The sequence below is a fragment of the Aedes albopictus genome, chromosome 1 (genome assembly GCF_035046485.1).
Source record: "Aedes albopictus strain Foshan chromosome 1, AalbF5, whole genome shotgun sequence".
In the NCBI taxonomy this organism is placed as follows: Eukaryota; Metazoa; Arthropoda; class Insecta; order Diptera; family Culicidae; genus Aedes; species Aedes albopictus.
Window position 1 is genome coordinate 178,308,208 of NC_085136.1, and position 21,501 is coordinate 178,329,708.

The 21,501-nt window shown below is 38.5% G+C and overlaps 2 protein-coding genes across 5 annotated transcripts in view; both read left to right on the top strand.

The window, feature by feature from the left end:
• Window positions 1-4,226, top strand: part of LOC134285321 (probable ATP-dependent RNA helicase ddx42) — a 36,039-nt gene extending 31,813 nt beyond the window's left edge. Inside the window, exon 2 of the mRNA XM_062845895.1 lies at window positions 3,087-4,226. The gene's annotated coding sequence lies outside the window, so the exon portion shown is untranslated. The remainder of the gene's footprint in view (window positions 1-3,086) is intronic.
• Window positions 1-21,501, top strand: part of LOC134285324 (glutathione hydrolase 5 proenzyme-like) — a 441,742-nt gene that overhangs the window by 189,558 nt on the left and 230,683 nt on the right. For all 4 annotated transcript variants that reach the window (XR_009996291.1, XR_009996293.1, XR_009996292.1 and 1 more), the window contains 2 exons: window positions 9,151-9,381; window positions 15,621-15,682. Coding sequence is in view for 1 of the 4 variants with exons in the window: in XM_062845898.1 (XP_062701882.1) it covers window positions 9,151-9,381; window positions 15,621-15,682 (293 nt within the window). In the remaining 3 variants the exon portion in view is untranslated. The remainder of the gene's footprint in view (window positions 1-9,150; window positions 9,382-15,620; window positions 15,683-21,501) is intronic.

Here is a 21,501-nt window from a genome sequence, read left to right on the forward strand (position 1 = left end):
TATGGTAGCTCAAGCGCTTCAACCGTCCGCACTCCGCTTAGCTCAAACCTTCTTCCCGCCGATCCAGAAATTCCTATGTCCACACATCTTGACTTCTCCTCGAAGCGGTGAGTTCCCCCAGTCCACTTCAAACACAACGGCTTCGCACCACCGATCAAATCCAAATCCTTGGCGATCTGCTCATCCAACAACGTCAGCTCGGATCCATCATCAAGAAAGGCGTAGCACTCCACTTGCTTCGTCGGCCCAAACAACGTTACAGGGATGTACCGGAGCAGTTCTAGGCCAGTTTCGACGCGGTGTGTGTTGATACTGTGTTCTTCATTCGCCTTGGCCGGGTTAAGGCTACCCGGGCTGCCTGTGACTTCACCTGGTGCAACGAGGCTCTTGTGCAAAAGCGAACTATGCTTGAATGTACACCCGTTGACTCCACACGGCTTGCTGTTGCAGTTACCTCCATGCTGTCGTAGGCAACGACGGCATATTCTGAGCTCGCGAACGGCTGCCCATTTTGCTTCATAGGAAAGATCGAGGAAACGCTTACACTTCGCTGCAGTTCGACAGCTGCCCTTGCAAGTAGGGCATATGGTCGGTCCTTCCATCGAGGTTTTGCCGCTAGAAACGACGTTCGGCCGATTGCCAGTAACCTTCTGGCCACCCGCTACCGGTGGAGAAGATTCAACGTGAGTGTTGACGAAAACCTTTCCTTGGCGCTTATTGCGTGGCTCCTGCTCTTAGCTGTGGGACTTTCGAGGGTTTGCTACGATGCTTGCATATTCCGCAATCGAGAAAATCCAATCGGAGAAGGTTGATAGGGTCACCTTCGCTAGTGTTCTGCTGTACTCCTTCCGCCCACAAGCATCGATAGTCGAACACAAGTTCTGTACGGCAAGTGCATAGTCTACTAGCTTTTCGATCGAATCAGTTCTAATCGGTGGCGTAGCTAGCACCTTCTCGCGCAACGTACTGATGATCATGTGCGGTTGACCAAACCTAAGTTTCAGGACGCTAATCGCTTTCGATACCATCGGCGGATGCATCAGAAAGCTCCGCACAGAGGCAAACGCTTCGTCTTTTAAACAGTTTCTAAGGCGGACCATATTCTCCTCGTCCTTGTAGCCACACATTCTCGTCGTACTTTCGAATGTCGATATGAACATCGGCCATTCTTCTGGGCTGCCGCCAAACTTCGGGAGATCACATGGCACAACCTGACGTGCCGCAATCTGGTCGCGGGAAAGCGTGGCACTAGACCGGGAATGCTTCTCCCGATTTGACGTTCTGGAAGCCCTCACTTGTACCGGAGTTGAACGTTCCCTAGGAGAAAATCTTTCCTCATGGTGTTCATCACCTCGCTCGTGGTATGACTCGTCTGCTGAGCTAGAATCGTCTTCGCTATCGTCGCTTTCCGGTTCCATTTCGCCCGACGAGTTGTCACCTTCTTCGTCGGCCGCATACTCCGAACTTGATTCGGTATCTCCGGCGTCGTCATCCTCGTCGTCGTCCATGTTGTCCTCCGTGTCATCGTCGCTATCGTGCTTATCGTCATCCGCCGCTACTGATTCATTTTCGGCTTGACGCTGCTTCTGGAGCCAACCTTTCACCTTCGTTAAAGAATCTGTTGTTCGGGCCCCTGGCACTGGACAGCTTTGTACCTCAGCAATTTCCTCCATCAGCTCGAACTTTTTCTTCATGAACTCCCGTCGTCGCTTCATCTCCTCAAGCATCATCGTTTCTTCGGCCAACACTTTCTGCATCTGTAGCTTCAGCGATAGTGCAGATTTGCACGATGAATTGGACACTATAGACTTCGCTTTCGTCGAGACGTTCGCCAACTTGTCGATTTCAGCGGCCAACATAGCATCGAGCATAGCATCCACGTTCGCTGATATTTCGGGGGCAGAAGCTTTTAGTTTCTGTCGGCGATCCTTAGAGGTTGAATTCTTCACCGATTTATTTGGTTTACCAGAATCCATCCTCTTAGAACTTTTCCTAATCGGCTTCGTCGGCGGCTCTGCATTGGTGATCTTCTTCTTGGACGCCTTCGCAATCCGCAACGTCCTGGGAAACTCCTGCACAGCTGACATGGTACCGACAGCCACAAGTTTTACACCGAACTAGCTCACCATCTTCTACACCCGCGCACATAACACAGTGTTTTTTGGAAGCTCGAATCCGGGAAGATACTGGTGATTTATTGTCACCCGCGCGCGATCGGGAACCGACAGACGTGTTTTTCTTAGCTTTAGGGTCGCGTAGGGGGTCGATGCGATGGGGGGGTCTTTATTTGATTTTTGCTTTCGAGAGGGATGTGTCTTTTCGGGCTTCTTCTTACCTTCAGTACCTCTGCTGGTCGTAGGGGTATTTTGCTCGACCGGATTGGACATCTTCCACCTCCTCCGGTAAACGATATTAAAAGTTGTTGGGTTTCGGTGGCGAAGAAAGGGTAGTTTCCGAGATTTATAATATCCGTCAGTTCGTAGATATTTTAATATCCTGCATGTATGATGGAGGTAATTCATAGTTGTGTTTGAAAGTACATATTTTCGTTACTTACGTTTAGTAAATCTTCGTCCTTTTGTCCGTCCTAAGTCGAATGTCCCTGACTAGCAATGTGAGGTCTGTCTATTTGTATATTTAGTTAGCATTTATGTCTTTTTAACACATTATTACTTCATTTACCTTCGGGCTAACGTGTATGTTTAGGTTAGCTTTAGTTTAAGTATTTGTCCATAGTGTTTGTCGTATGAACCTAGAGAAATCCATGTAGTATTTAGCATTTATAGTTTTAAGTTCAATTTCACAATCTTACTTTGGCCGTACTACTAGTTTTAAGCAATTATTTATAGTAGTAATATAAGGAAACAAACTACGTTAAGAATTCACTGCATTCGTCTACAATGACTTTGCTGTTTTTGTAAATAAAGAGGATTTCTATTCCCTATTGTTCTCATCACTCGCTTTCTATTCTGCTCCTGTCATCACTCATCCATCGGCGCACGACCATATCGGAGCATGGGCTACGGTCAGTTGAGTAACTAGGAGCGACACAACCTGAGGGGTTGTAACAGGTAGAATTTCTGAAGGAATTCTTGGAGGAATTTTTGGAAAAATTTCTGGAGAAGTTCGTGGATGAATTCCTGGAGTAATTCCTGGTGGAATTCCAGGAGGAATTCGTGGAGTATTTTCTGGAGAAATTCCTGGAGGAATGCCTGGATGAATTTCTGGTGGATATTCTGTAGAAATTCCTGGAGGAATACCTAGAAGATTTATTAAAGGAATCACTGGCGAAATTCTTAGAGGAACTCCTGGAGTGTTTTCTGGAGGAGTGCCTGGAGGATTTTCTGGTGGATATTCTGTAGGAATTGATGGAGGAATTCCTAGACGATTAATTGAAGGAATCACTGGCGAAATTCTTGGAGGAATTCCTGGAGTATTTTCTGGAGGAATTCCTGGATGAATTTCTGGTGGATATCCTGTAGGAATTCCTGGAGGAATCCCTAGAAGATATATTGAACGAATCACTGGCGAAAATCTTAGAGGAATTGCTGGGGGAATTCCTGGACGATTTTCTGGACGATTTCCTGGAGGAAATTCAAGAAGGAATTCTAGAGGAATCTCTAAAGAATTTTCTGGAGCATTTAATGGAGAAATTTATGAAGGAATCACTGGAGGAATTCCTGGGAAAAAAATTTGGAGGACATCTTGCAGTAGTTCCTGGATAAACACCTGTAAGAATCCTGTAGGAATATCTGGAGTAATTCACGGAGAAATTCTTGGAGTTATGCCTGCAGTATTTCCAAGAAGACTGCCTGGAAAAATACCTGATGGAATCTCTGGAGGTATTCCTTTCGGAATTTCCGGAGAAATTCCTGAAGGAATTCCTGGAGTAGTACCTGAAGTAATTTCTGGAGGAATTCCTGGAATAATTTATGGAGAAATTCATAAAGTAATTGTTGAAGAAATGCATGGACTACTTTCTGGAGAATTTTTTTTTAAGAAATCCCTGTAGAAATTCCTAGAGGAATTCTGTGAGGAATTACTGAAGGAATTCCTGGAGGAATTTCTTGATGATTTCCTGGGAGAAATTCTGGAAGGAATTCTAGAGGAATCCTTGGAGGAATCTCTAGAGAATCTCCTGCAGCAATTACAGGAGGAATTTATGGTGGAATCCCAGGAGGAATTCCTGAATGAACCCTTGAAGGAATTCCTGGAGGCATCTCTGGATGATTCATGGGAGCATTCCTTGAAGGAATTCCTGAAGGAATTCCTGAAGGAATCCCATGAGGATTTTCTGGAGGAATTCCTGGAGGAATCCCTGCTAGATTTCATGGTAGAATTTTGGGATAAATTCCTGTAGCAACTCATGGAGGAATAACTAGAAGTCAATGCTCCAGAAAATTCTATAGAGATTCCTCCAGAATTGCTTCCTGAATTTCCTCCATTAAATCGTCTAGAAATTCCTCCAGGAATTCCCCCAGCAACTCCTCTTAGAATTTCGCCAGTGATTCGTTCAATAAATCTTCTAGGGATTCCTCCAGGAATTCCTACAGAATATCCATCAGAAATTCATCCAGGAGTTCCTCCAGAAAACACTCCAGGAAATCCTCCAAGAATTTCGCCAGTGATTCCTTCAATAAATTGTCTAGGAATTCCTCCAGCAATCCCTACAGAATATCCACCAGAAAATCCTCCAGGCACTCCTTCAGAAAACACTCCAGGAGTTCCTCTAAGAATTTCGCCAGTGATTCCTTTAATAAATCTTCTAGGAATTTCTCCAGGAATTCCTACAGAATATCCACCAGAAATTCATCCAGGCATTTCCAGGAATTTCTCCAGAAAATACTCCACGAATTCCTCCAGGAATTCTACCAGGAATTACTCCAGGAATTCATCCACGAACTTCTCCAGAAATTCCTCCAAAAATTCCTCCAAGAATTCCTTCAGGATTGTTTCCGGGAGGATTTCTTGACGGCTTTCCTGGAGTAATTCTTGGAGGAATCCCGTAAGTATTTCCTTGTAGAATTCCTGAAGAATTTTTTTGAGGACAGCCTGAAGTAGTTCCTGGAAGAATTCCCGTAGGAATCCCCGAAGTCATTTTTGAAGTAATTCGTGGAGGAATTCCTAGAGTTATTCCTGAAGCAATTCTTGGAGTAATTAATGGAGTATTTCCTGGAAGACTTTATGGAAGAATTCCTGAAGGAATTCTTGGAGGAATTTTTGGAGGAATTCCTCGAGTTATTCCTGAAGCAATTCTTGGAGTAATTCATGGAGTATATCCTGGAAGACTTTATGGAAAAGTTCCTGAAAGAATTCTTGGAGAAATTTTCGGAGGAATTCCGTGAGGAATTTCTGGAAAAGTTCGTGGATGAATTCCTGGAGTAATTCCTGGTGAAATTCCTGGAAGAATTCCTGGAGTATTTTCTGTAGGAATTCCTGGAGGAATGCCTGGAGGAATTTCTGGTGGATATTCTGTAGGAATTCCTGGGGGAATCCCTAGAAGATTTATTGAAGGAATCACTGGCGAAATTTCTGGACGAAAGAAATCACTGGCGAAATTCTTAGAGGAATTTCTGGAGTGTTTTCTGGAGGAATGTCTGGAGAAATTTCTGGAGGATATTCTGTACGAACTCCTGGAGGAATCCATAGAAGATTTATTAAAGCAACCACTGGCGAAATTTCTGGACGATTTCCTAGAGGAAATACAGGAAGGAATTCTGAAGGAATCTCTAAAGAATTTTCTGGAGCATTTATTGGAGAAATTTATGAAGGAATCACTGGAGGAATTCCTGGAAAAAAATGGAGGACATCTTGCAGTAGTTCCTGGATAAACATCTGTAAGAATCCTGTAGGAATACCTGGAGTAACTCACGGAGAAATTCTTGGAGTTATGCCTGGAGTATTTCCAAAAAGACTTCCTGGAAAAATACCTGATGGAATTTCTGGAGGTATGCCTTGAGCAATTTCCGTTGGAATTCTTGGAGGAACTCCTGGAGTAGTACCTGAAGTAATTTCTGGAGGAATTCCTGGAATAATTTATGGAGAAATTCATGAAGTAATTCCTGGAGAAATGCCTGGAGTACTTTCTGGAGAAATTTTTGAAGAAATCCCTGTAGAAAATCCTAGAGGAATTCTGTGAGGAATTACTGAAGGAATTTCCAGAGGAATTACTGACGGAATTTCCAGAGGAATTTCTTGATGATTTCCAGGGAGAAATTCTGGAAGGAATGCTAGAGGAATCCTTGGAGGAACCTCTAGAGAATCTCCTGCAGCAATTACAGGAGGAATTTATGGTGGGATTCCTGGAGGAATCCCTGCAGGATTTCCTGGTAGAATTTCGGGATAAATTCCTGCAGGAACTCATGGAGGAATAACTGGAAGAATTTTTGGAGGACACCGTGGAAAAAAATCTAGAGGAATCGTCAGAGGAATTCCTAGATGAGTCCTTGCAGGAATTCTTAGAGAAAGTCTTGGAGCAATTTATTGAAAAATTGTCTTGTGAAATCCCTGGAAGAATTCCTGATGAAATCCCTTCTACAATTCCTGAAGAGAAATTCCTGTAGGAATTTCGAGATGAATTTCTGGAGTTATTCCTGGAAGAACTACTGGAAGAATTTTTAGCTGGCATCGTGGAGGATTTTTTGGAGGAATCCCTTGAGGAAGTCCTGGTGGTATTAATGCAGGAATTTCTGGAGAAATCCCTTGAGTCCTTCAGTAATTTTCGGGAAAAATCCTGAAGAGAAACATGCATTATTGCTGGAGAACTCCTGCATTAATTACCAGAGTTATAATGGAGAAATTCCCAGTAAAATCCTAGGGTGATTCTACGACAAATGCTGGAGGAATGCTTGAGCTAATTCTTAAGAAATTCCCTTGGTATTTTTTGGGGGTGGCCTGGAGGAATGCCTGGGGAGCTCCTCACGGAGACAAATTTCGTTCGTTTGAAACAAAAATATTCATGTTTATTCAGAAAACTGATAAAATATTTAAAACTAAAATATTAATTTTTAAAACAAACTCAGTTACATATTGATTTCTCCAATACCCATTGAAGATCCCCCCGTTCCGCCGTCGAGAACATAAACAAAACTCTCAAGTTCCAGCTGCATCACCAAACAAGTTTTCCTCTTGCAAAAAAAGGCAAGTTTCACCAAAAGTTTCCACGAAATCCCATTGATTTCGGGAGCGTATGTTATCTACATAATGTTGGCATTGAAAGTGCCACGCGGGAAGTGGATTTTCTTAGAAAAGGAAATAATTTTGTAAATTTAATTGGAAAACTAATATTTCCATAGGGCCGACCTGCCACAAAAAAACAAAAATTTTTACATTTGTTTCTAACATAACCAGTCAGAAGATACATGTTTGTTTCAAAAATGGATTGAATTTGCTTCAAATGTGACGTTCGATTTGCTCCAAACAGTTTTATTTTTGTTGCCAGAACAAATTGACAATTTATTTGAGTTTACCTGGAATATTTTTGATTTTACCATGCTTTTTTCTGCGTGCTGGACTCACTCTCAGGAACATCAGGAGGGCTTCCCGTTGAACTGAAAATAAATAAACTGTGGGAAGCTACTCCTGGAAGAATTTCTGAAGAAAAATTTCAAACCAGTTCTTGAAAGTATCCCAGAAGAAATTTTAGTAGAACTAAAGGACAAAAACCCAGACGGAGTAGCTGGAGAAATACCAGGAAGGACTCCTAGAAGAATCTCATTAGAGGTTTTCCAGAAAGAACTACGGGAGAGTCCCAGAAAGCATTCCAAGGGAAATCATAAAAAAGCTGGAGGAATGCCAGATTCCTGTAGAAATTACAAAAGAAAGTTCTGGATGAATGTACATCAAACACACTGGAGAAAGTGCGCAAAAAAAACAAAAATAAATGACAACCGCTTTATACTGTGCGTGCGTTCGCGCAACATAAATTGTTGGTGCGCAGGCGCTATAGCCCGGTGAGCATTGTGTGCAGTGAGAACGAAGCGACAAAAGCCCTATCGCGTCTCGGCCGCGGCCCCGGCCCGGACCCAGTCTCGGCCCGTAGGTTTGAATATCCTTTAAAACGGTGCCACCCAGCGTTATGATCTCGCTAAATTCCACCAGTGAGTGGGTTTGGGTGTATGACATCTAGGCGAATTGAATCTTCACCCAAAGAAAAGGATGCCTTGAGATTGATTCATAAACATTGCGCGCAATTTTCCGTTCACTGTTGGCTCTGTCGAACGATGACCGCCACCGCGACGCCGGACTTCGTTGCCATGCGCACGACGACCAACAGCAAGCAAACGTGTAGGGTTGCCAGACAGTATTGCAATAAAAACATTGATTTATTTCACCAGATTTTGAATTCAAGATTGTGACAAAACTATGAAAGATACAATGTTGCACTAAAGGACAGTTTGGTAGCTTATCAAAAAATGAATGTTTTGTAGAAGAACATTTCTCACATTTATCACGTTTTTCACGAATAAACTATCAAAAAAGGTGAAAAAGGGGTACATTTTTAGGCACTTTTTACATAAAAGTCAAAATTTCTGCACTTAAATGACTTTTTATCAATTACCTGTCCAAAGAGCATTAAAAGACAAAGCTTTAAGCTTTCTATCCATGCGCTTAGATTGATTATACGGTTCATAGTTTCTGAGTTAGAGATGTTTAAAGATGGGGTAATTTAAAAACACTAATTTTTGAATAACTCACTTAGCAGTGATTTCCGGACCTACATGTAGAAAATTTTTTTGCTGCCAATATGGTCTACTTTCACCTCCTTTCGGGTGTAACACGAATTACCAGTCACCCTGTATATGTGTACATAATTTAGAAATAAGATGATTGAATTGATTAAAATATTTTGAATGAATTGTAAAAGCAATCTCGAGAAGAGAGAACTGTAGTGACCACTACTGTAATCGTGAGTGATTGAGTGCCACAGCACTTCGAAGATACTTTTAAATAAAGATCGGATTAGTTGTTATCCGAGCGTGCAACAATATACATCTCGGTGTTATACCTCGCGCATCCGAAATATATCCGTGTACTACCAGATATTACATTCATTTCCTGGTGGAGATTAGTATTGTGGAAAAAAATCTATAGATAGTCTTAACAACATGAATTGTTCTGATAAGTTTTCTCTTTCTTTCTTATTTACAGGCTTACCTCTAAACGATTACATGTGTTTTGTATAGGATCGCTTTTTGCCATCGTAATGATGTATTTTCAAAACTCGCCACCGATTACACAAAACCTTGAATCATCTCGGTTACTTGTACCACCAAATCCTCGACGGACGGACACAAAAGTGATTCCATCATACACGCCATTACATGTTTTCAAACATGCTGCAGTGTGTTCTGATTCGGAGATATGCAGTGGTGTGGGCAGGTAGGCATTTTGAGTAAACTATGGTCTAGTTCTAGAGTAACCGTAACGACAGCAACCATTCAAGAAACCCGCGCAGTGTTAACATTTAGACTTAACCACCCTTTCCCACACTAGTCCAGTAGGGTGGCGCTAATTTAAAAATAATGTTCCAGGATATGATTTCCCAACACGCAGAAAAAAAGCATGGTAAAATCAACAATATTCCAGGTAAACTCAAATAAATTGTCAATTTGTTCTGGCAACAAAAATAAAACTGTTTGGAGCAAATCGAACGTCACATTTGAAGCAAATTCAATCCATTTTTGAAACAAACATGTAACTTCTGACTGGTTATGTTAGAAACAAATGTAAAAATTTTTGTTTTTTTGTGGCAGGTCGGCCCTATGGAAATATTAGTTTTCCAATTAAATTTACAAAATTATTTCCTTCTCTAAGAAAATCCACTTCCCGCGTGGCACTTTCAATGCCAACATCATGTAGATAACATACGCTCCCGAAATCAATGGGATTTCGTGGAAACTTTTGGTGAAACTTGCCTTTTTTTTGCAAGAGGAAAACTTGTTTGGTGATGCAGCTGGAACTTGAGAGTTTTGTTTATGTTCTCGACGGCGGAACGGGGGGATCTTCAATGGGTATTGGAGAAATCAATATGTAACTGAGTTTGTTTTAAAAATTAATATTTTAGTTTTAAATATTTTATCAGTTTTCTGAAAAAACATGAATATTTTTGTTTCAAACGAACGAAATTTGTCTCCGTGTAAGTTGAAAATGATCGTCTGGTCAAAATATGCGAGCTGTACAAAAATGAGCGATTTTGGTTGATTGTATTTAGGGGTGGCACAAGGGGCGTAAGTGAAACTTTTTTTTATCTGTATCACGGAGACAAATTTCGTTCGTTTGAAACAAAAATATTCATGTTTATTCAGAAAACTGATAAAATATTTAAAACTAAAATATTAATTTTTAAAACAAACTCAGTTACATATTGATTTCTCCAATACCCATTGAAGATCCCCCCGTTCCGCCGTCGAGAACATAAACAAAACTCTCAAGTTCCAGCTGCATCACCAAACAAGTTTTCCTCTTGCAAAAAAAGGCAAGTTTCACCAAAAGTTTCCACGAAATCCCATTGATTTCGGGAGCGTATGTTATCTACATAATGTTGGCATTGAAAGTGCCACGCGGGAAGTGGATTTTCTTAGAAAAGGAAATAATTTTGTAAATTTAATTGGAAAACTAATATTTCCATAGGGCCGACCTGCCACAAAAAAACAAAAATTTTTACATTTGTTTCTAACATAACCAGTCAGAAGATACATGTTTGTTTCAAAAATGGATTGAATTTGCTTCAAATGTGACGTTCGATTTGCTCCAAACAGTTTTATTTTTGTTGCCAGAACAAATTGACAATTTATTTGAGTTTACCTGGAATATTTTTGATTTTACCATGCTTTTTTCTGCGTGTCATTAAAGAAATTGGACATCTTTTCACCAATAGTTTAAAGTTAAAACTAAGCAAAAAAAATGTGAATTTTTGCTCAGTGTGTAAAAACATTGTTCACCTTGGCAACGCACTCAAAGAAAACGGAAAAAAGTGAGAAATTTCGAGCGTCGGGTCGGATTAGCTTTGCGACTATCTATAAATTCTGCCGAAATGGTGTTAAAAAAAGTTGTCGTTTCGAGAATTGGCATACTAGTACACTTCTGGGACCGCAATTTTTCAACGCTGAGCAGGGGACAGATGTGGCGGATTATGTAGGCTACATCAGAACCGAAAAAAATGGGAAAAAGTTTTTGGTGTAGCAAGCCAATTGTTCATGCGGCTCAAGGAGTTCTTCATATTTCACAACGGGAACAATTGACGGTGAAAATAACAGAGAGGAATGCATCAAAAAACGACTTCTACCCATCCCGGGTAGAGGCTAATGGCAAACAAAGGACAAAATAATAACTTGTTTTGTCATCATATCTCGTTTTGCCATTCTTCTGTTATTATGAAAAACTTAAAATGGCTAATCAATAGCAAAATATACAATCATAGCAAATCTTGTTATTGATATGTTATTCATGAATAATGCTAAATAACACACCAATAACAAAAATTACTATCATGGTAAAACTTGCAATTTAGCACCTTTTATAATGAATTGTTTAAAATATCAAAACAATAACATAATTTACATTCCTAGAAATTATTATAAACATTAGGCATCATAACATATTTTACTCTTAATATACCATTAACTATTATATTGTATATTTCAAGCATAACGGTGGCTACGTTCATCAAAGTGAATTTGATTTTTAAGTTCGTTTCGTTTTGAGTTTTTAATTTTCAAAAAATAAAACTGGTTTTACTTTGATTGATGAACTTAAACTTTATTGAAGAAAAAAAAGAAATAGCTCATTTTACCTTTCTTCTGCTACTTTGAAATAATAACTGAATCTACCATTATTTTAAAAATGAATTTGAACAATTAAACCTACCATTATTTTGATCGCCACATAAACAGCTAAATTTGCTCTTATTCTGTTATCAATAACTCAAGAATGTCATATTTTGTTATTCACCGATAACAGTTAATTTTGATCGCCACATAAACAGCTAAATTTGCTCTTATTTTGCTATCAATATCTCGAAAATAACTTATTTTGTTCTTCAATTTAATCCGCATGCTTTACCATTACTTTGTTATTACAATGGCAAAATAAGTTATTTTTATGTTTTTCTGCTACCAAAATTTTGTTATTTTTTTTGTTATTTTAACTCTCATTTCAAACAAACAAATAACACATTTTGCCATTCAAACATTCTGTTTTAATGGTAAAATTTGTCATTCTTTTGCCATTAAGCTCTACCCGGGATCTACCGAAAACATACGGATCCTCCATTGTTTTTGCCGAATCTGGCATCCGCTTATAACGCTTCTTCTACACTAGAGGTGCTCAAGACGGAAAAAGTCGATTTCGTCGAAAAATGGCAAAATCCACCAAGCTTCCCCTAACTGCGTCCTGCGGAAAGATACTGGACAATATTCAAGCGGCAACTCAAGAAAGATGGAAGAGAAGCAAGCTCTGTTGATTGCTTCAAGAAAATTTGGTCTGCGGCTCAAGAAAGGCTGCGGAGAAAGTTGTGCAGAATCTAATGGGAGGTATCAAGAGAAAAGTCCGAGCGTTCTTCAGAAATGCGAAGTAAATGTTCAAACTCACGTGAATTCGGCCACATGTATGTTGATTGTCATAAATAAAAAATAAACTTATGAATTTGTTCGAAATTTTTTTTTTCTATTGAATAACAGGTGTCCACTTTCTTTAATAAACAGTCCTTAACCCTCTAATACCCAATCCCGCCTTTAGACGGGGTATAGTTTGAGCATCTTTGTAATTTTTGTTTCGTGGAAAATAAACATTTTTATATTTTTGGCTGATTTTTAGGACTGTTTTGTATATCTCAAAATAAATTTTGGCGTATTTTGAAACATACTAACATTTTTTAAAAATCATTGAAAAATTGATGTTTTAGTCACCTTTCAGAAGTCATTGTTTATTTTGCTTTGAATCGCTACAATTAACATATTTTAAATTTTTCCCAAATCATTCTATCCTAGTTTAATAGTTTAAGGGAATCGAATACACTCTAAAATTATTTTCCTTAAAATTACACGGAAAATAAAATTTTCAATGAAAACAATTTAAAATAAAAATAATTCAACAATAATCATAAAATCTCAAAATGTTTTCATCTCAAAAAATCCGTACCCCAAATAGGCTTCCAAGAAAAATATAAAAGTGTGGAAATGTTCAGAAATAAAAAATAGAAAAATCAAAAACAGAAATTCACGAAATCGAGAATTAAAAAGAATCATCTTCCAAAACATGTTTGAATCGATTTTAGATGACAAAAAATGATATTTAGAACAAAATCAAAAATTTGGGTATTAGAGGGTTTATTAATTGATAGTGTCCTTGGAAACGAAGGGCTCAACAAATAACGTAGAATACTTAATCAGGTTAACCCAAGGTTTTTAAACCAGAAATGTTTCCTAAATTGTTAAGGATGTTTTGTTCGTCTAAAGCTTCTTTGAGGGCTGCATACGTTTTCATTTCCAATAACTCATTATAATCATTGTTACTTCTTGGTTTTAGGATATTATTCACAATTTTTGTGACAGGGAACCGATCGCGTGACTATCAGAAACTGGGAATCTTTTGACAAATTGTAACTTTTGTGTGTCGTGCGTATTTTTCTGCTTCAAATGCGTTTTTCTCAAACTTTTTCCCTTTTTTCACTTTCCCACTAGCAATACTATCTCTCTTTTCCATTTAGACAAATTTCCTTACTAGTTCAGGCATGTTAAATTGCCGATCGATAGTGGTACAAAATAAAGGGCGAATAATCATACTAATACACGCAGAAAAAAGCATGGTAAAATCAAAAATATTCCAGGTAAACTCAAATAAATTGTCAATTTGTTCTGGCAACAAAAATAAAACTGTTTGGAGCAAATCGAACGTCACATTTGAAGCAAATTCAATCCATTTTTGAAACAAACAAGTATCTTCTGACTGGTTATGTTAGAAACAAATGTAAAAATTTTTGTTTTTTTGTGGCAGGTCGGCCCTATGGAAATATTAGTTTTCCAATTAAATTTACAAAATTATTTCCTTCTCTAAGAAAATCCACTTCCCACGTGGCACTTTCAATGCCAACATCATGTAGATAACATACGCTCCCGAAATCAATGGGATTTCGTGGAAACTTTTGGTGAAACTTGCCTTTTTTTGCAAGAGGAAAACTTGTTTGGTGATGCAGCTGGAACTTGAGAGTTTTGTTTATGTTCTCGACGGCGGAACGGGGGGATCTTCAATGGGTATTGGAGAAATCAATATGTAATTGAGTTTGTTTTAAAAATTCATATTTTAGTTTTAAATATTTTATCAGTTTTCTTAATAAACATGAATATTTTTGTTTCAAACGAACGAAATTTGTCTCCGTGGAACAGTCCTTATTCTTTAAGACGTGCTGAGCCCTTCGGCTCCTACGATCTTCACACATTCAGCGACTCATCTCATGCTGAGCCCTTCGATTCCTGTTAGTGATTAGTGCAATCTTTCGTATGGTGATTCCTTTTGCTTCAGGTAGTAATTTATTATTCTTACTCCTGCACCATGTTGAGCCCTTTGGCACCAGTCTGGCCTCAGTCAGGCGATTCTCTGCGCTGGTGTGGCGCTCAAGTCCCTTCCACATTATTGGAGAATTCTTGTGCCTATATCACTTGCCATCTCGCGTACGACTCGGATATTCCCCGGCAGTGAACCTACCCTACACCGATGTTTCGGGTGGTTTTCTCAGTCTTTAAGTCGAGAACAAATTGTTTTCAACTCTCCCGACGTTTGGGCCGAAGAGTTTTGGCCTTTCCCAAAACCCTTCGGCTGAAACGTCGGGAGAGTAGAAAATAATTCGTTCTTGACTTAAAGACTGTGAAAGCCAAGCGAAAAATCGATCAAATATCCAGTCGAAATCCTCATATAATTACTCTACATCGATAGAGATTTCCCCCACAGTGAAACGTCCTACGAAACCGTTTCATTATCTCAAAGTTGACCAATTTGTTTGAAAATCGGCGTTTGTACGATCAATTATGCACCACAGTGTACTTCAACTCCTACGCTAGGTGGTGGTACTTGATTATTTTGCCGAAGAATGCTGATTGGACATTATGGTCTAACGGTGACTCGATGGCGATGAGGGTTGTTCGCTTCATCCTTTTGTCGTAAACCACAATGTCGGGCCTGTTAGCAAGAATTAGGAAGTCTTTAATGATCTCGTGATCCCAGTACATACAGCTTTATGCAACTATTTCCGGAACCTTCCAAAATTTTCATCATCCAGAAAGCGGTGATACTTGGAACCTGTATTATAGTTAGGCGGCTCCTGAATCATCATAACTGAAAGTACATCCGAAGCAGTCTTCTTAGGATATACACAAAACCGGATAATGAGATCCACAGAGCCTACCTTTATTTGATATTGTGGCTGCCCGGGATAGGTGAATGTTTCCAGCATTTCTAGCATAATAATAATATTAAAAATAACAAAAAAAAGTGATAATAGTACCGTAACTCTATAGGGAGCCAGGACTTACTTACTTAGAAGAAATTGAAATAATAGCAAAGCAATATTTGATTCATTATGTATTGGTAATTTTTAATATTGTTTCTCTTTCTGTGATTTACAGGGACATCCTCGAAAGGAATGGTTCTGTAGTTGACGCAACTCTTGCCACAATGTTTTGTGCAGGTAATTTATAATGACATTTGCGAAATCAATTTATTTATTGCCTACTACATCTTCGACAAAAGTGTCACACAGACTGTTAAAATTAATCTTCCTATTCTTTCAAACTAGTTTACTTCTATAAAAAAAAACGCTACAAACTTTATTAAACACTAGCTGTCCCGGCAAACTTTGTCTTGCCGTCTTGTGGTGGTTTGACAACTGTTAAGCTCAAAATATCACCGCACTCTAGATTGATTTCGTTTCGGTCGTGTTGATTTTCTTCCCAGCTCATGGAAAATCAGTATGCCATCAATTTTGTTACTTTTCAAGTTGATTTTCGTAACTTTTTGTACACATAAACACAGTCACCATGAATACGAATCTATCCATGCAAGAGTCATCCTGATTGATTCAGCCTTTCGTGAGTTTTGTTGCCTCAAAGTGACTTTAAACTCATTTTTATATATATAGATTTTAAGGGTGCGGCTGGAAATCAACCGGAAGTGTTGTTTTATTATTTTAAACTTTATTTTCAACTATTTGACGCTAATCAATGCATGTTTTAAAGTCACATCATCTTCATCAGTTATCTTTTACATAAGTCACTAGCTGTCCCGGCAAACTTTGTCTTGCCAATCTTTAGTTGGTTTGACAGCTTTTGAGCTCATTTAAGCACCGCACTTTAGATTGGTGTTATAGGTAAATCCAACGGAAGCTAACGATCCCTCCGCATCTGGTGGCAGGAATGAGAAACATATGAAAAGAGGGGCTTCGCCATTATTTGCCATTGCGCAGCATAGGTAAACTGCACTTTTTTCACCTTTTCATATCTAATTCCGCATCGTAGAGAAACAAACGAGCACTTTTTGAAAAGAAAATCTAATTCTCTTTCAGATGCGCTTAGATCCGGTAGGTACTTACGAACAACTTATGTGATTAATTTGAGGGGCTCTTGCTATGCCTCCGGCGGGCAAACTTCCGGATTTTTTGTTAGCTGGTCAATCCGGTGTCTGTCGCCGTGGGCATCGAGATTGATGATAATAGAAGCCATTACCAATGGAAAATAGCAACCACCAAGGCAAAATATGAGTTAATTTTGAAAACGAAAAATTGAATTTTTGATGTAAACAAACGATTTTCACCTTATCTCACTTAGCGCCTCTACAATTGGGGGTCATTCAAATTCACCTATTGCAACCGTGTTTAATTTATTTCCCGCTCAAAATAATGTCAATATTTTTACATTTTTTTCTACTTTTTCCGTTTTTTTTTTTTGTAACTTTTTGTGCATATTGTATACGCTGAAACGGCACTGGCTTGATCACCACGGATTTCTTTTTGTTCTACCGTAAAAACACGCCAAACTTTCACTTTGCCATAACACTGTAATTATAACTTTTCCAAGAAATCCCTTATCTCTTAACACTTATTTTCTTATCACTAAACTCCACGAAACTTGCGCAGAATACCTCATAGAACCAACAACAACAAAACGATCCAGGCGACGTCGAACGGCCGGCAAACGGACCCCGCGGACAGTCCAAAACGCGCACCACAACAATACAACAACGCCCCGGCGTCAATCGCGGGTCTTTTAACTTGCCGTCGCAAGAACTCATTCTTCCGATCTGAAAAGAAATAAGAGAAAAGAGAAAAGAAAAACCGGGCGTCGTCCGCTCTGGCTTCATTAATTCGGCCACGTGACTGAGACCTTGTTGGGGTTCAGTCAGCGCTGCCGGGCGAGAAACAAAAATTAAATGAAAAACATTTCTCCGGCATTGGAGCGAGAACGTTATATCACCAGGTCAACCAGCAACAAGCAGTAAGCATTCTCTCTGCTTGCATCGCTTGTTTCTTGGTTAACCGGCGTTGGTCTATAAACATGACCGTGAAATCCACATGTGATGTAATCCACTAATTGCGTGGAGCACCATGGGGAAATAAAGGGTCTTTCTTAGATCAATGGTGATCATTGATCTTTAGAATTATTCAATACAGGGAGGGAAATGCTTCCTTCGGTCGGCAGGACCGCTACATCCGCTCCCCCTTAAATTAAGTTTTTATTTGTGAAGCAAAGAAAAACTTGCAGTAGGCATTCGGCTAGCGTATACATTTGCGGGTTAAAGATTATCTTGCAAAAACGAACTAAACTAATCCTTATTTCTTTCCCTACTCTAAGATGATTCACCTTCCTCCTGACGCTCGAGTCTATCAAAATGCCGCTTCGTGTTTGTGTTGCAGTAGAAGTTTCATCGACCGAAACTAGATTTCAAGCACATAAAAGGGGTTATTTGTAGGGTTGTCCATTGAACGAAATCTCTCAACCAACCGCCATAATCTTTAAACTCGGAGTACCTCCCAAATAGTAATCAACATCCTTCCATTGCACGTAACCTTCTATCTGCACAAAGTCGTTTTCATGTGTTGAGTAGTTTCAGCTACCAATCAGCATTCCCATTCCATCGAACCACTCTCAGAGTTTCGTCGAGTGTCTCTTCCATGTCACCGTTCAACTCCGTGAAGTTTGTCGGATTCAGCTGGCACATGTCATATAGTACTCTTGCGAAGCATTTCAGATGCCTAATGACTCCTCCCTTGGCACAGCTCGGAATATTCTTCCCATTCCAAATGCATAACTTACTCCTGAAATCAAAGACTAGGATTTCCGGTCTAACATGGCAATTTAAGCAGCAACATCCCAGCATTTCTCCATCGGCGCTAAACCATCACCTTCAAACGTGTAAACCTTGTTTGTCTTGATCGGGCAACTCCCAACGGCTCGTCCTTGTCGGCATTACTAGCATCGCAGACTACCGCTCCATGATCCTTCTGACCCTATTCTGTCCCTACGAAAAATTCAAATTCCGTCTCCTATATCAATTAAGTTAATCAGTCAAATAAATAGTAAAAGAAATACTCCCTTATTTTTAAAGATTAAAAAGTACGAATTAAATACGAACTATATTTTGTTAGCTTTTAAAAATGGCATTTAATTATATTTTTTTTTCGAAATACTTTTTTTTTCGAATGTTTTTTTTTGTTTTTTTTTTTCGAACATATCTTACCTTTTTTTTCGAGTAGGGTAAGTGTACCAATTATGGCTATAGTACCAATTATTCGCCATAGTTGATTTTCACCCTTTAACGATGTAAATCAACAACAACAAAATTGTGAACAACAGATGACGTTCACATAAGATGGTTGCCCTCATTTAAACTCCACATTTTGCTCAAATTATGGTAGAAATATATCATTTTCCTTAAAATTTCGGCTTCCTTGCACCTAATATCGCCATAGTGTACCAGTTATGGCTAATCCCATAAGGAATGCATGCAAATAGTGCGAAAAGGAACCGAAGTTAAAAAATGTAGCCATAACTGGTACAGGGTTCCTATCATTGGCCCACGCTATAATAAGTCCTAAAAGAAGTTTTGGCTCTGTTTCTATATGTTCGAGTGTTAGATTGCATCGATGAGCCCTTCGGTACAGCATCGCGCACGAGAGTACTGAAGGAACCCAATGTAGGACATTCGAGTACATGCGACAAGGGAGGAGTGTCGTATACGTCGCCAAAGGAACCGAATTTTCCCAAAACTTGTCCCGAGTCCTTAAATGTTGTAATTAGTTGTTAGTTTAATAAATGTAGTTGTAGATGTTTAAATAAAGTGAGTTGAAATGTGTAACGAACCTTGACAATGAATAGTAAAACATATGTGATGTGTTGAGTTGAACGAAGCCCGAGGAAGAAACCATCCGAATCAATCACCAATCCTGTCCACCTCGATCAATGCAAGGGACCGTTATCGAGGCTATCAAATACAGTCCACTGGAGCAAACAGGTACGGACCAGCTCCCAAACACTATATTTTTCCTGTAAAGTATGGAAACTAAGCTATCTTTTAACATATTGTTGACATTCGTTGGTCTTCTCGTTATTTTTGTACAAATAGTTTTCTTTAGGTAGTGCCATAATTGGTACAGGCACCCTATTGTTTTTTTTATATATATTTTCGAATATTGTTTTTTTTTTCGAAAAATGTTTTTTTTGCCTTTTTTCTTAATAGGTTTAACATGTGTAATATTAATCAAATATTTCACCATGAATTGGCCTACTCCATTAGCCTTATGCCTTCGGCAAATTATGTGACAAACTTGAAAGTAAGGGGAAAAGAAAAACTAATTGATCACAATTGAAACATCTTCAGAAGATCATTTCTGTCAACCAAAAACAATTTGCATTTTATATTCCATCAAATCTGGATTTCACTATATGAATAAAAAAATTTTTTTTTCGAGACGCTGCCGGAGAAAAAACAAAAAACAACAAACTTACATACTACATCATAATGTTGCAGGGATGCAAGGCAATAATCTATTTATCTCTCTTGCATATCCGCAAAAGCTTAAAAATAAAATGAACTCACCGAGTCTCTAGGTACCTTACTTTTTCGTCCTTCTCGTTTGTTGTGGCAAGTCCTTGGCTGCCGGCATTGCTCCACCCCTCTCCCTTTTGAGGTTGTAGGTTGGGCCTGTAAGTATACTCCATTTCTCTTGATTAACTTGTGTATAAAACCACATTGTAAATATCATTCCATATTATTTTTACAGAGGATATGGGTTCCTCTAACCTCTCTTAATATTTCATTATTTCGTAGAGGTTTTGGATTTCCTCTTTCGTCAAAATTTGTAGACATTTGCTTTGTCTCCTTTCTGTGTTTTAAATTTACTCATAATTTCATTTAAATTTTCAGAGGGCTTTTGTAAATCCTCTCTTAATTCTCTTAAGTTTTGATATTCGTTTTTTTTTTAAACGCCTAATTTTGCTCTCGTTTTAGTTTCTGTACTATTAAATCATTGGAGTACGTCTTCCTCACCTAAATCATCTCTCCTTTCGTTCATATTTTCCGTTTATTATGTTACTGAAGGGTGTGTATTCCTCTTCTTTATTATTTTTCTTCAATTATTTCCTTGTATTTTCTGTATTCCTAGAGGGTGTGTTTTCCTCTCCATAATTCTTTATTTCTCTTTGTTCTTTGATATCTATGGCCCTTACAGAATAGTAGTTACTCTGGTTTTCCAGCCCTTCGGTACATTCAAAAACTGAGTTTGACGGACGCATTCATTGTTATAAATTAGCTGTAGGCTCATAGTTTATCAATTTTTTTTTTTAATTTTGTTATGTAATTCCTTTCTTACTTCCCTTTTAATGTTTCATTTTATATTTACTGAGGGTATTCTATTCCTCTCATTTTTGATTAATGTTCACTTATTTTTATAGAGGTTATGAAATTCCTCTCATTTCAATTAAATTTTCATTTTATTATTATAGAGGGTATGAAATTCCTCTCATTTTTCATTAATGTACAATGCTTCATTTAATTTACCACTTTATCCTGAGTGGTGACAGATGAATATGATTTTCGCTTATATTTGCACTGATACTATTCATATCAATCGCTCTTTCTGTAATAGGTAATGTGTTTGGTATCATGTAGTCACTCTCTATTTTTATTTAAATTTGATCAACTAAGTTGTATAATCTATTCCTATATATATTTTTCATAATCCCTAATGATTTGATTATGAGTGTAAATTAGTCAATATCATCGACAGTATGAGGAATAATTAGCTCTCCTTTGTCAGTATGGGTATTTGCAATTATTGTTTACGAGAATAAAAAAATATTTATTGTTGATAAATGTTGTTTTTGGTTCAAATCAACCGTGGTCATCCCACAGGAATTCCGTTAGGCACTCATAGTTTTCCGAAAAGACAGAATCGAGTAGTGAATCTATCTCGTTTAAAAGATTGTCGAGTGGTTCGAAGTCTTTCCTTTTTGC